The following is a 14,361-nucleotide window of genomic DNA, read 5'->3' as shown; positions in this document are numbered from 1 at the left end:
ATTAACTTTAATTAATGTCAGGCTGTAAAATGTAAAATGTACTCTACTTCTGTGTACTCCTTGACGCTATAACGTCTGGCGATTCTCACAGGGAGAGCTGTCACTGGGGGTGCCCTTTGGAGTCGAGATGTAATGTAAAGCACTGTGAGATGCCCCATTGTATCGGGCACGATATATATATTTAAATGTATCATGATCTATATCCCACTGCTTCCAAATACACAATGGGGAGGATATGTCAAGCTCCCTCTCGTAGCGGCCCTTTCCTCCAGCAGTCGTGTGAGCGAGCAGGCGTGTGGATGTGTCTTACATCGAGGTCTGCTGTGTCGATGTGTGCGTAACGGTTACACTCTACGTCATGCATGCATCATCACGGGGTCTTCTCAGTGCAGAGTCATCGAGCTGCAAGTCGTCAAATGCTTCTGAGTAATGCCCGTGCACTCAGGATCGACGTCGTGTGGCTTCCATTTAGCGTCTCAGCAGTTGAACGATAACATACAAAAACACATTTGTATAATTAAATTGCTGTTAAAGTTTTACTTAAGTACGTTATTTATGTATAAAAAAAATCCCGAAGCCTCTTAAAAATCAATAAGGCACAAGGCAACGCCTCTGACACAGCAGTCCAGCTGCGGTAACTAAGCACTTGAACTTCGAATTTTCAGTGGTGCAGTCAAGCTTTCACTGGGGAGCTTGTGGTGGTTGCTGCCCATGCGCAATTGGTCCATTGGCATCACCTAAGTCGAGTGCATATTGATCTATTTATATGGCCAACATGAGTAAATTGTTGGATAACCCACAAATTTTAGGGATTATAACATAATTCACTGTTATCGGCCACACTTTGAAATTGGAACCGGTAAAGTGATTGCAAACAAGACAAAGATCCCCCGTATAGCCTTAACAAACTGTTGGGGCAAGTGCTGTTAGCGAGTAGCAACAATGAAGGCCAGAATGGCGCGCGAGGACGAGGGTCGCCAGCACCATGCCTGGCCGCCTTTGTCTCCCCAGTGGTGATGTTTATACACCGCAACTAGATACTCACTTGAGGCTTAGTCGACCTAGGGGAGGCCCAGGACCAGTTCAGATAATCGTCACTGGTTTTGGCCGTGAGTGGGAATCGAACTGGGGTCACCGGGTTCGTAGCGCTGTGTGCTAAACCGCTACACCACCATTCCCGATAAAGTGATTCCACCTCGGGTGCTACCGACAAGTAAACAATAGCTGATCTGGGCTCATGGACAGACGCGGGGGTGGCTACCGCATTCTCTGGATTAGAAGACGCTCTGGAAAGTAAGACACACGCCAAACTCTGGAGTGCATTTTGACGAGTACTTTTATAATACGGTACCGTGGGGAGCCGTATTCCAGAAGATGATTACGAAAGCGCCGCTTTAAAATGGGGATTGACGTCTTGGGGGAAGTCTATTATTGCAGACCGTACAGAGGCTGCGGTGTGTGTGTAAGCTATCCACAGCAGGTGGGTTTTAATTCTCGAAAGATTGTTTGAACAAAGGAAATAGCAGAGAAGCTTTGGCCTTTAAGGAGAGGTGCACGTGCGGTGATGTTATGTAATCTCGTGACAGGATGGAGTAAAAGGACTTTGAAGTTCCCAATGGAATGCGTCCGTAAAGCAGTGCTGAGGCTACATCAGAGAGATAACGTGGTGATGGGTCGGGGTGCCTGTGCAGCTTGGACGAGGGGAGGTGACCGAGGCGGCTGGGCGGCTAGGCACCCACAGAGGTCGGGTGACCGAGGGCTAGCCTGTAGGCGGCTGGATTTTGACAAGTTACTCTCAGAGCAGATCACGGGCAGGTCACCTTTGTGACTCTGCAACGAGTTGTGGTGATCTGTACAGCACAGGCCTTGACCGGCGAGGTCTCGTCGTCGGCATCTACAACTGTTTGGCCACGATGTCAACCTGACCTTGAACGATGTTCAAACGACCTGGTGCAAGTTTAATCATCGGCCATTGCCTCTGCAAATGGGCAGACTGCAATCACATGGCTCGTTGTTGTCCCCTCGCAATGCCCACTCGGGTTGTCCTGAACTCATTAAAAGAAAGGAAGGTCACGTTAAATCTTGACTTAAAGCTTTCGTGACTGCAGGAATTCATATTCTTTTGGTCTTTCGGTAAAGTCACGTAGAACAATTTAACAAAAAACGACGACGTTTCGATCGCAACACGAGCGATCGTTATCAGGAGGAAAAAAGGAGGGTGTGACGATTGCTTGTGTTGCGAACGAAACGTCGTCTACGTGACTTTACCGAAAGACCCAAAGAACATGAAGGTCACATTACTTAATTTTTACACTGAACCACAACGCTCTTGGTTAATCAGATCCACGCACAGCAGCAGCAGCAAGCGCAGCCTTTAACCCAAGCACTACCGCACTCGCACGTCTCCCCCAGAGCTCACCGAGTACACATGTGGAGCCCATCGCAGTTTCTGCAGCTTCACAGAGGGCAAACCGCACCTGGCCTCGTGGGAAACGCTGGGGCAATGCTTGAGCCGTGCACTCATACCACCCGCCACTTGTGCAACACGCGCTTGTACACTAACACGTGCTTGCACCTCCTATCAATAACATCAACTTTACACTAACACTTGCTCCTGTTCTGCACTTTTCATATATTACGACCTGTGCACTTATTCTACTAATATTTTCCTTCTCTCTCCTCTCCTTTTTTCATTCGTGTCACCACCCACCACCACCGCGTGCGGCGTCCCACCGCCACCATCCCCCCAACGTCTGTCACTCAATGGCCCCCCTCATTGTGCTCGTTGCCGTGGCACCTACCCCACATTTCCGTGTATCTCCCCCCTGTCCCCCCACATTTCCGTGTATCTCCCCCCTGTCCCCCCACATTTCCGTGTATCTCCCCCCTGTCCCCCCACATTTCCGTGTATCTCCCCCCTGTCCCCCCACATTTCCGTGTATCTCCCCCCTGTCCCCCCACATTTCCGTGTATCTCCCCCCTGTCCCCCCACATTTCCGTGTATCTCCCCCTGTCCCCCCACATTTCCGTGTATCTCCCCCTGTCCCCCCACATTTCCGTGTATCTCCCCCCTGTCCCCCCACATTTCCGTGTATCTCCCCCCTGTCCCCCCACATTTCCGTGTATCTCCCCCCTGTCCCCCCACATTTCCGTGTATCTCCCCCCTGTCCCCCCACATTTCCGTGTATCTCCCCCCTGTCCCCCCACATTTCCGTGTATCTCCCCCTGTCCCCCCACATTTCCGTGTATCTCCCCCTGTCCCCCCACATTTCCGTGTAACTCCCCCCTGTCCCCCCACATTTCCGTGTATCTCCCCCCTGTCCCCCCACATTTCTGTGTATCTCCCCCCTGTCCCCCCACATTTCCGTGTATCTCCCCCCTGTCCCCCCACATTTCCGTGTATCTCCCCCCTGTCCCCCCACATTTCCGTGTATCTCCCCCCTGTCCCCCCCACATTTCCGTGTATCTCCCCCCTGTCCCCCCACATTTCCGTGTATCTCCCCCCTGTCCCCCCACATTTCCGTGTATCTCCCCCCTGTCCCCCCACATTTCCGTGTATCTCCCCCCTGTCCCCCCACATTTCCGTGTATCTCCCCCCTGTCCCCCCACATTTCCGTGTATCTCCCCCCTGTCCCCCCACATTTCCGTGTATCTCCCCCTGTCCCCCACATTTCCGTGTATCTCCCCCTGTCCCCCCACATTTCCGTGTATCTCCCCCCTGTCCCCCCACATTTCCGTGTATCTCCCCCCTGTCCCCCCACATTTCCGTGTATCTCCCCCCTGTCCCCCCACATTTCCGTGTATCTCCCCCCTGTCCCCCCACATTTCCGTGTATCTCCCCCCTGTCCCCCCACATTTCCGTGTATCTCCCCCCTGTCCCCCCACATTTCCGTGTATCTCCCCCCTGTCCCCCCACATTTCCGTGTATCTCCCCCTGTCCCCCCACATTTCCGTGTATCTCCCCCCTGTCCCCCCACATTTCCGTGTATCTCCCCCCTGTCCCCCCACATTTCCGTGTATCTCCCCCCTGTCCCCCCACATTTCCGTGTATCTCCCCCCTGTCCCCCCACATTTCCGTGTATCTCCCCCTGTCCCCCCACATGTCCGTGTATCTCCCCCCTGTCCCCCACATTTCCGTGTATCTCCCCCCTGTCCCCCCACATTTCCGTGTATCTCCCCCTGTCCCCCCACATTTCCGTGTATCTCCCCCCTGTCCCCCCACATTTCCGTGTATCTCCCCCCTGTCCCCCCACATTTCCGTGTATCTCCCCCCTGTCCCCCCACATTTCCGTGTATCTCCCCCCTGTCCCCCCACATTTCCGTGTATCTCCCCCCTGTCCCCCCACATTTCCGTGTATCTTCCCCCTGTCCCCCCACATTTCCGTGTATCTCCCCCCTGTCCCCCCACATTTCCGTGTATCTCCCCCCTGTCCCCCACATTTCCGTGTATCTCCCCCTGTCCCCCCACATTTCCGTGTATCTCCCCCCTGTCCCCCCACATTTCCGTGTATCTCCCCCCTGTCCCCCCACATTTCCGTGTATCTCCCCCTGTCCCCCCACATTTCCGTGTATCTCCCCCCTGTCCCCCCACATTTCCGTGTATCTCCCCCCTGTCCCCCCACATTTCCGTGTATCTCCCCCTGTCCCCCCACATTTCCGTGTATCTCCCCCCTGTCCCCCCACATTTCCGTGTATCTCCCCCCTGTCCCCCCACATTTCCGTGTATCTCCCCCCTGTCCCCCCACATTTCCGTGTATCTCCCCCTGTCCCCCCACATTTCCGTGTATCTCCCCCCTGTCCCCCCACATTTCCGTGTATCTCCCCCCTGTCCCCCCACATTTCCGTGTATCTCCCCCCTGTCCCCCCACATTTCCGTGTATCTTCCCCCTGTCCCCCCACATTTCCGTGTATCTCCCCCCTGTCCCCCCACATTTCCGTGTATCTCCCCCCTGTCCCCCCCACATTTCCGTGTATCTTCCCCCTGTCCCCCCACATTTCCGTGTATCTCCCCCCTGTCCCCCCACATTTCCGTGTATCTCCCCCCTGTCCCCCCACATTTCCGTGTATCTCCCCCTGTCCCCCCACATTTCCGTGTATCTTCCCCCCTGTCCCCCCACATTTCCGTGTATCTCCCCCCCTGTCCCCCCCCATTTCCGTGTAGCTCCCCCCTGTCCCCCCACATTCCGTGTATCTCCCCCCTGTCCCCCCTGTCCCCCCACATTTCCGTGTATCTCCCCCCTGTCCCCCCACATTTCCGTGTATCTCCCCCCTGTCCCCCCACATTTTCCGTGCATCTCCCCCCTGTCCCCCCTGTCCCCCCACATTTCCGTGTATCTTCCCCCTGTCCCCCCACATTTCCGTGTATCTCCCCCTGTCCCCCCACATTTCGTGTATCTCCCCCCTGTCCCCCCACATTCCGTGTATCTCCCCCTGTCCCCCCTGTCCCCCCACATTTCCGTGTATCTCCCCCTGTCCCCCCACATTTCCGTGTATCTCCCCCCTGTCCCCCCACATTTCCGTGCATCTCCCCCCTGTCCCCCCTGTCCCCCCACATTTCCGTGTATCTTCCCCCTGTCCCCCCACATTTCCGTGTATCTCCCCCCCTGTCCCCCCACATTTCCGTGTATCTCCCCCCTGTCCCCCCACATTTCCGTGTATCTCCCCCCTGTCCCCCCACATTTCCGTGTAATCTTCCCCCTGTCCCCCCACATTTCTGTGTATCTCCCCCCTGTCCCCCACATTGCCTGAACCCATTCGCACTTTCCCCACCATCGAAACCAAGTCTCCTGCCTGTCCCCTGGCCTCGGGCCTGGTCAGGCAGCAACTCCCTCCACGGCCGCCCCCCGGGCCTACTCTTACTGCACCCTGCGCGTTTCTCAGCATGCTCGGCGACAGCAGCAACAGCAGCAGCAATCGCAGCCGCAGCAACAACAGCAGCCGCAGCAGCAGCAACAGCAAGGCTCAGTGGCGGGTGCCACAGCAGCCGGCCACTCCTACTTTCTGTGCCAGCCGCTGTCCTTGCCCCTACCCCCACCTCCTCCAGCTCCGGAGACTCAGGCGCTCCAGGCTGAGCCCGCGCAGGCCGAGTCACAAGGTAGGCAACCGTAGGGAATGAGCCACGGTGGGCTTCTACGTGTTCGGGTTGTTGCCGCGTGGCTTCCCCCGGCGCGTGGAGCGAAACGTCGGGCGTCGTGCAGGGCGACGCGCGGAATGCAACCCGTGAGCACATGAGCAGCACGAGCCGCGAAAAGCCACGCGGTAGAATTGAATGTACTGCGGTGGGTGAAGAGGGGGCCGTGAATGATGTTGCAGCCGATTGAACACTGCGATACTGCGCTTCACTTCATAATGGGATGTGGTAGGGTTCGTGACCTCCTGCGTAATTGTGCTCGTGGTGCTTCAAGGGTGTTCATCTTTCGGGTCACCTTCGTCACCCCGATATGTAAGGTGTGGACACATTGTTGGCCACAGTTGGATGAGAGAAGAACCACCATTCTCAATATAATGCACAAGCAAACGAAGCCAAACTATCTCCAGAGGAGCTTAGAATAATAATACAGAAATGTTGACGTCCAAATGCTTGCGCCTTCTTTCGTAAAAAAAAAAACACGTAACATGAACATCGTGAGAGCAATTTTGTTTGGCCCGTTAGGCCTGAAGGCACTCCTGTGGTCTGACCCGGTGTGTGTGTGCCAGTTAACTTATACTGGTAGGAACCACCTGGTTCCACCAGCCCACAGGGGATTATTGTGTCCGTCCATCAGTCGTGCATCCAAAAATGGGAGGGGTGGGGCTGGGTGGAGAGGGGAGGGTGGGGAGGGGCTGGGTGGGGAGGGGCTGGGTGGGGAGGGGAGGGGCTGGGTGGGGATGGTGGGGCTGGGTGGGGGGTGGGAGGGGTGGGGCTGGGTGGGGAGGGACTGGTCACCCCGTGGTACCCTTATAAAACTCAACGTTTAACCTACTCACGCCAGCTTGTGCCCGCCCTCACAGTCGGCCATATTTGCAGAATACACCACGCCGCCGTTGACCCTGGCCATTGACCGAGCAAACCCAACGTTCCTACCAGCTCTCTCCGCAAGGAATGTGCTTTTATAATAACAGTTTTGTTTCAATTAGAGAAACCCCATAAACAGTCAACCACTAACGTGGCAGCGTAGTCGCAAACTGTAAACGAATTGCGCGTGGCCATCGCTGTTTTGTTTGCGTTACAAATGGCGCACGTTAATTACTTTTTCAGTTGTAATTGCGAACAGTTCATTTGTTCGTGGTTGCAGTCGGTCGTTAATGAGCAAAATTTACTCCACCCACAGTCACCGAGGTCTTCAATTAATCCTTATTATCAGAAGTGCACGGCCATATTCCCACTAATTTGGAATTTACACTGATTTATGTGGAAGGTACTGAGCCTGTGGAATTGTCTGAAGGTTTTTTTAGAAATCCAGCAGTGGGAAAAATCACTGACATAAGATGCCTCGGGCAAATACGGCACCAACAGCGGCTCTCCGCTGTGGTTTCGAGTCGGAAGCAGGCGATGTCCGATGTTTCGCACCACGTGCTGGGAGCTGCTTCGGGAAAAGTGACATTCCCCATCGATATTCTTTCAGCAGGTTGGAGCGAAGCGTCAGACCTGCCGTCCCGAACAGCACGCGGCACGACCCGAAAACACATCGCAGGGCCGTACAAAGCACACCGCCAAAAGCCACACATTGGTGTGGCATCAGCACAGCCTGCCTTGTGCTGGACCCAGAGTTGGTACTCAGGGGTTACTTACTTCCAAGCCACAGGAGTCCCACGTGACTGCAGCTGCAGCTGATGGGAACGGACTGCCCTTGTCTGATCCCAATTAGTGGGCCTCAGCAGGAGGCTGCTATAATTGGTGGGTTATTAATTTTGTTGTGTACATCTCCCCCCCCCCCCCCCCATTAATATTTAATTCAATTTCCTATATTAAATCACACGAGAACCCGCTGAGATTCAATCTTTGCTTTTCCCAAGGGGTATTTGTGCAAGGACTAACGTCATTAACGCCTTTTAATGAAGTCGTGGCTATTTGGGCTGTGACACCGATGATGATGATGATAATAATAATAAAATAATCATTTGGGCACTCGAACATTCACCATACAACGTCCGTTGCACATTCGCAACCAGCCCTGGCAGCGTGACCTTGATTATAGCGTGGTGGGGTCAACCCCAATCCCGGGGCGGGCGGGGGGGGCGGGGGGGGCGGGGGGGGGCACGACACGGTCATCGTGAAACAAACTTTAAAACAATGTGAAACGCTCAAGCAACTGGACGACAATGCGATGAACTACTGTGCGCATTCAGCTCGGGCGTCCTCCCCCCCCCCCCCCCCCGGGTATGTGAGGAAAGGCTGCGGGGGCCCCTCGTTAATTTCTACGCATTTTTAGCGCTCAGTGCAGCCCCCTCCAACCACAGGTCGCAATCGGGTACCCGATACCCGGACCCTACCCGTACCCGGCTGGGTACGGGTAGCCGTTTGCGACCCTGGTGCGGCCGGGTACGGGTACGGGTAGGCCGTGAGTCACTGGTGAGTAACCGTTTGTCACTCATTTCCCAACATCTTGTCTTTTCTCACAATTCAAGTTCCTAGAATCAACCATGGATACGTGGCAATATCGAAGGGGGTCGGTACGGCGAGGTGATTTATAAATCTGTCCAATTGATTTAAGCATGAGAGTCATTGGTGAATACTCATGTACGAATCTGCCGATATATAAAATAACTATGGTAACATTTTAACCCATATGGTCACCTAGAACGATATAAAAGACCTTTATGAAATCATTGATCCTAAACAATACGAGTAGCCAGCGAGCGCGAACAAATTACGTCACGCGTGGAGAGCGTCCGTTGAATTTTTTGTATTCGCTTGCTGTTACGCGCGAGTTAGGATACATCACAAAATGGACAATTGGGTTCAAATTTTGATGTTCATTATTCATACATTCATTTCTCAGAACCATGTTGGGTCAGCCAAGGTGGGTCACTCGGTTGAAACTAAATTCAAAAGGTTGAGAACCCCACTGCGTTAAATGAAGGATCCCAAAGCAGAACATTTTCCATTGATGCTAACTTTTAAGAAACTACCACCACTGTATGTATGTTGAACTTCTTTCGTACCTGTACGTAGCCAACCGCGCTTAACAAAACTGTGGGGGAAGGACATCAAACTAAACACAAAAAGCAGTTCTAAAGAAATTAGTTTTCAATCGAGATTTAAAAGTGCATATCTCCAGTGGCTTCCTAATAATATACTGGTCTTTCCTGTAGGCATGTGGTATTTCGACAACCAAGTGCATTCATCTCTTAAACTCTTTAGGTGAAAACAGGACACAAACTACAGGACATATATCGTACCAAAAACATTGTTTGACTTGACTATAAGGATTTAGAATTGGGGGCTGACCCATCAGCAGGGGGTTAAGTGAACACTCAGCCCCCATGACAGCATGAGCTAACTGGGAAATTCACACCGATGATCCAACACAAACTATCGCACTGCCAAGCATGATTATAATTGGTTCTCGACGTCTTCTCATTGACCGCTTAAAATGCTTCTAAGACATCACCGGCCACTGGGGGGTTGGAGTTCACGAGAGAATCATTTGCAAGCAAAGCACCAGCGGAGCTACGCAGGCAAGAGGTCCGTCTGTGAAGATGGGACAAATTCCACGTGGCAAGAAACCGTCGGCAAATAGGGTCAGGGTGCAATCAGTCGCGTGGCTGCAAGTGTCGCGTCTGTCCCAGTCGCACAGTTACTTGACCTTACGGTATAACGTTGAGGGTTTCCTTGGGATTTTTGGTAGGGGTTACGATGGGCCTGCTTTCCATGGAAAAGTGAGGATTTTTGTTCGCAAACAGGCTATGCGACCGATTTCACCAAATGCATGTCGTGAAAGATGTCGTGGCATCGCGGTTAGCGCATTCTGCTACGAACAGGGCAAAGCCTGTGCTCAATGTGCGACCGCGGTTTGCATTCGTGGTGAGTGAAATCACTCCTCCACAGTTCAGCAGCCTCCCACTGAATAGACTGATGGTGGGGGGGGGGGGGTCGTGGGAAGGTCTTCATCCAGCAGTGGATAGATGAGACAAGATAGATGAGACAAAAAACAATGTCACATGCTTGCATGCCTTCATTTGCTACAAAGCAACGGGTAAGCAGGCAAGTGACAGAGTGTTCGATGGTAAACCTTTCAATAACGACATTTGATACTGAATAATTATATACGAATGTGCTTGATGATTGAAGGGATTTTAAAACGGTTTGTTTTATATATATGTATAAATATGTATGTGCATTTGTATGTGTCCCCCTGCTGTGCTTTCCTGTTGCGTCCGTCCAACAATTATTATACTGGTAGGAACTACCTGGTTCCACCAGCCCACAAGGGATTATTGTATCCGTCTGTCGTGCATCCAAAGATGTGAGGGGTGGGGCTGGGTGGGGAGGGTGGGGAGGGGCTGGGTGGGGAGGGTGGGGAGGGGCTGGGTGGGGAGGGGAGGGGCTGGGTGGTAAGGGTGGGGCTGGGTGGGGGGTGGGAGGGGTGGGGCTGGGTGGGGTGGAGTGGGGCTGGTCACCCCGTGGTGCCCGCCCTCACAGTCGGCCATATTTGCGGAATACACCACGCTGCCGTTGACCCTGCAGGCCATTGACCGAGCAACCCAACGTTCCTACCAGCTCCTTCCGCAGGAATGTGTTCTTGTGCAGTGAATGTGTTGACCATGACTGCTGTCTTGCTCATATTTATTTTCACCCCAGACTTTGCAGTCGCTTTTGTTTGTTTCTTTCTTTCATGCGTCGTAGTTTGTCTGCACCCGACGATTTTTTAAGACTTTTGATGCACCTAGTTGACGAAATTCCACATGCCTCGATGAAAGTATATTCATTCCAAAGTGTATTGGTAGGCTCATCATATTTTCATAAATTGGTTTCCCTGCCAATGTCAGCTGTGCCAACGGATGGCCGAGTTAATATGCAAGTAATAATGACATTATTACTGGCATATTCCTTGAGAAAGCTAGGGCCACCCTGGGAATACATTGTAGGTCTCTTTGCGTTTGACCAAAAAGATATTGCCAAACTTTACGCGCATATTCATATCCATTCTACCGTAAAAGCTACCAAGTGCGAATTTCAGCGATCACAAGTTAAAATTGAATATTTGACACAGCACACGCCAAATAAACAAAATCATATTGAGGTGGTTAGTTTACTCGGAGGTCAGCATTGCTGTGTAGTAAAATTGGGTTCTCGAGTGTAGTAAAAATTGATGGGCTCAGTCCCGTCACCAATGACTGCAACGATTTATTTTTATTATAAGAAAGATGCAATTGAAAGGTGTATGTTTTACGGTCATACAAAAACATTGCTCTCTCTGTATCAGTCCACAGTGGAATGTGCTCCAACTGTATAGATAATAGGAAAAGTAAATAAGCAGACAATGCCTCTCCAAATGAATGATATAAAACATAATATTGCACAAGCTACAAAACCTTCTGGCAGCATTGGTTCAAGGTAAGCTAACTCATATTTTTAGTGTAAAGACAGATATGCGGAGGAGACAATGTGTGCCTCCTCATATATTTTGCTATATTGATTTGACTCGAGAACAAAGCTCACTTTGAAGGGAATTTGGAAGTAGTTCTGTAAGAATAATCCACGGGGCCCGTCCACTGACACTTGCCATTGCCACTGCTCCACAAGAGCTCTGAATGAACGCTTCCTATCACAATACGATGCCCATAGCACACATTGGAATAACGTGGCTATTGAACAACAACTAGATTTGAAGCTTTCGTGACTGCAAGGATTAATATTCTTAGTTTTTTTCGGTAAAGTCACGTAGGTAAAAAATTAAAATTAATAAAAGTTAAATAAAAATAAAATAAAAATCACGACGTTTCGGAGACAACACAAGCTTCCGTCTTCAGGTGGAACCGTCACAGCACGATAGCTGTATCAAGTGAGAGAGATTCGATTTTATTGTATTTTTATTTTACTTTTATTAATTTAAATTTTTTACCTACGTGACTTCACCGAAAAAACCTAAGAATATTGAACAACAACCCTAAGGGGACATTTTGTCTTGCCCCCCCCCCCCCCCACTTCCCCACATCTCGCGTGCAGGGGAGACGCCGGGCCAGACGGGTGGCGGCAGCAGCTCCACGGAAGACGTGTGGGCCGCCAAGACACCCACGGGTAAGAGCCACTCGGCATCCACGCGCTTTGCGACAGCGTCCATCCGCACTCGCCTACCGTGGCGATTGTAGCAGCAGCAGCAGGCGTCTCTGGGTTTATCTGCCACTTACTTTTCAAATGCATCCCCGTGGTGGTTCAGAAGTCAGAGCGCTGAGCTGGCACCACTGAGGGTTTGAATCCTGACAAGCCGCCTGTGACTAGACGGATATCTCTCGTTTTAAGTGGGTTGATGGTCTCAGCCCGGCCACCAAATGGACTGTACAAAAATAAACACGAGAGTAATACATTTGGTTTTGCACTTAAATGGTATAAAGTCCGGCTCTGAAATTAAAAACAAATTTGGTTTGACTGCCGTGCATAAAATACATAAAACGAGCAGAGGGTTGGCAGGAAAGTGTTGCCCCCGAGTGCTGGTTTCAAAGGTCACTGAAGGGATCTTAGAGGTAGCTCTGTTGTATCCACTTCCACGCACTGTTTTCTAACAATGCACTACTTTATGAGAGTTCAGAATGGGGTCTTCTCATTGCATGGCACTGGCGACACAAAAATACAATTAATCGTGCAAGCGTAGCGGTAAGCGTGCTTGCAATGAGCTCTGCTTGCTCAAGCCGCATACATTATGTACTTGTGTATATTTAATTTATTTCGCACCGTACGTAGCCAACCATGATAATCAGAGGTGCGGATGACAATTGCCAACGTTTTTTAGATATCCTGGAAATTGAACACTGAAGATACCTGAACCTGGTTTACAGGAGTTAGGTATTACGTGCTGTTTACAGTCCAAAACATATCTGAATTAAATTTTAAATAAATAAATGTGCTTCAGGTTTCCGTGCAAGAGATAATGATTCTCAATAGGACCCAACCGAACTGAACAATGAACATTGATTGAGTAGTCATGTGCTCTTAACTCCTGCCTGTGGCTTCGATAATGCATTGTGGCTCGTATTAGTATGAGGCCTGAGTATTGTTTTGTCAATACATCTAAATTGTAAATCAATTTTCTTGAAAGTAATAAAATATATATGGGTTCATAAAAAATAGCTTGCTTTAGACGGCTTGTTTTTCACTTTTATCATTAAACATGCGACGAACATCTGACAAGGACATTAACAATTAGATTCAGAATCAGATGGCATATTTTCTTTTCCTTTTATTGCTTACCACAAAATGTTTGGCATAGCTTTACGCTGGCCTTGCACGGTCTGGTATGGGCGCAATAATAACGTCCTGTAAATCCTGGGCGTTTAAAAAAAAACGAGTCGAATGGGGTTTTTATTTTCTTCCTTTCTGCTGTATGATTAACAAAAATAATATTGCCAACGCAGACGGGAAGAGTGATGGTAGCATATGGCCGGCAGCTGAGAAGAAATTCAAACCATCATTATCAGGGAAATGTGCACGGGCCTATCGCCAGCAGGCTTAGGATTGTTAAAAGCTCTGTTCAAAAACAAGTTTTTTCCCATGAATAGTAACACAAATAAACGTAACTTTTGGAAGCAATTATATATTTTTCTCCCTTTTGTTTTATTCAATTGGCTCGTTAGTCACATTCAGAGAGGATACAAATGAAGCCTTTAGTGAATTTGACCATTTGTTATCAATTGTGCTGGAGTGAAACAGGACAGTAAAAAACACGCATGATGCAGTTGAACGAGTCGTTAAAATCCACACGGTGCCTCCCTCACTGTGGGGTTTCGAGGGCAAGTGTGTGTTGGATTGGGGAGCGGACGTGTCGTGGTTAACGCGCTGCACTATGAACTCGGCGTCTCGAGTTCGATTCCTGCTCCTGGCCAACATCAGTGGCGATTATCTGAACCGGTCTTGGGCCTCCCCTAGGTCGACTCAGCCTCAAATGAGTAGCAGGCATGGTGTGTAAACATCGCCACTGGGGAAACAAAGGTGGCCAGGCGTGGTGTTGGCTTTCGACCCTCTCGTGTACCATGCTGGCCTTTATAAGTGTTCGCTAACAGCACTTGCCCCAACAGTCTGTTAGGGCTATAGGGGGGATCTTTCTCTTTGTGTGTTGTATTCTGAGCAGTCATCGAGAGATGTTTGCATTGTGTCTACGAGTCCATCGTCGAGATACTTTTTCGTCATGCAGTCGGCGATTCCTTGTGATTCCATGCCTTTTA

General features: G+C 50.6%; 1 protein-coding gene across 5 annotated transcripts in view; it reads left to right on the top strand.

Annotated features, from left to right (window-relative positions):
• The window catches only part of LOC133345308 (caskin-2-like), a 418,730-nt gene that overhangs the window by 380,007 nt on the left and 24,362 nt on the right, over nt 1-14,361 (top strand). For 3 of the 5 annotated variants that reach the window (XM_061555959.1, XM_061555976.1, XM_061555967.1), the window contains 2 exons: nt 5,783-6,094; nt 12,152-12,223. In XM_061555959.1, coding sequence (XP_061411943.1) covers nt 5,783-6,094; nt 12,152-12,223 — 384 coding nt within the window. The remainder of the gene's footprint in view (nt 1-5,782; nt 6,095-12,151; nt 12,224-14,361) is intronic. The other 2 variants (XM_061555995.1, XM_061555985.1) reach the window with 1 other exon arrangement.

Source organism: Lethenteron reissneri, chromosome 3 (assembly GCF_015708825.2).
Source record: "Lethenteron reissneri isolate LAM-NWPU_2019-01 chromosome 3, ASM1570882v1, whole genome shotgun sequence".
NCBI classification, from domain to species: Eukaryota; Metazoa; Chordata; class Hyperoartia; order Petromyzontiformes; family Petromyzontidae; genus Lethenteron; species Lethenteron reissneri.
This window is presented reverse-complemented; position numbering and strand designations above follow the sequence as displayed.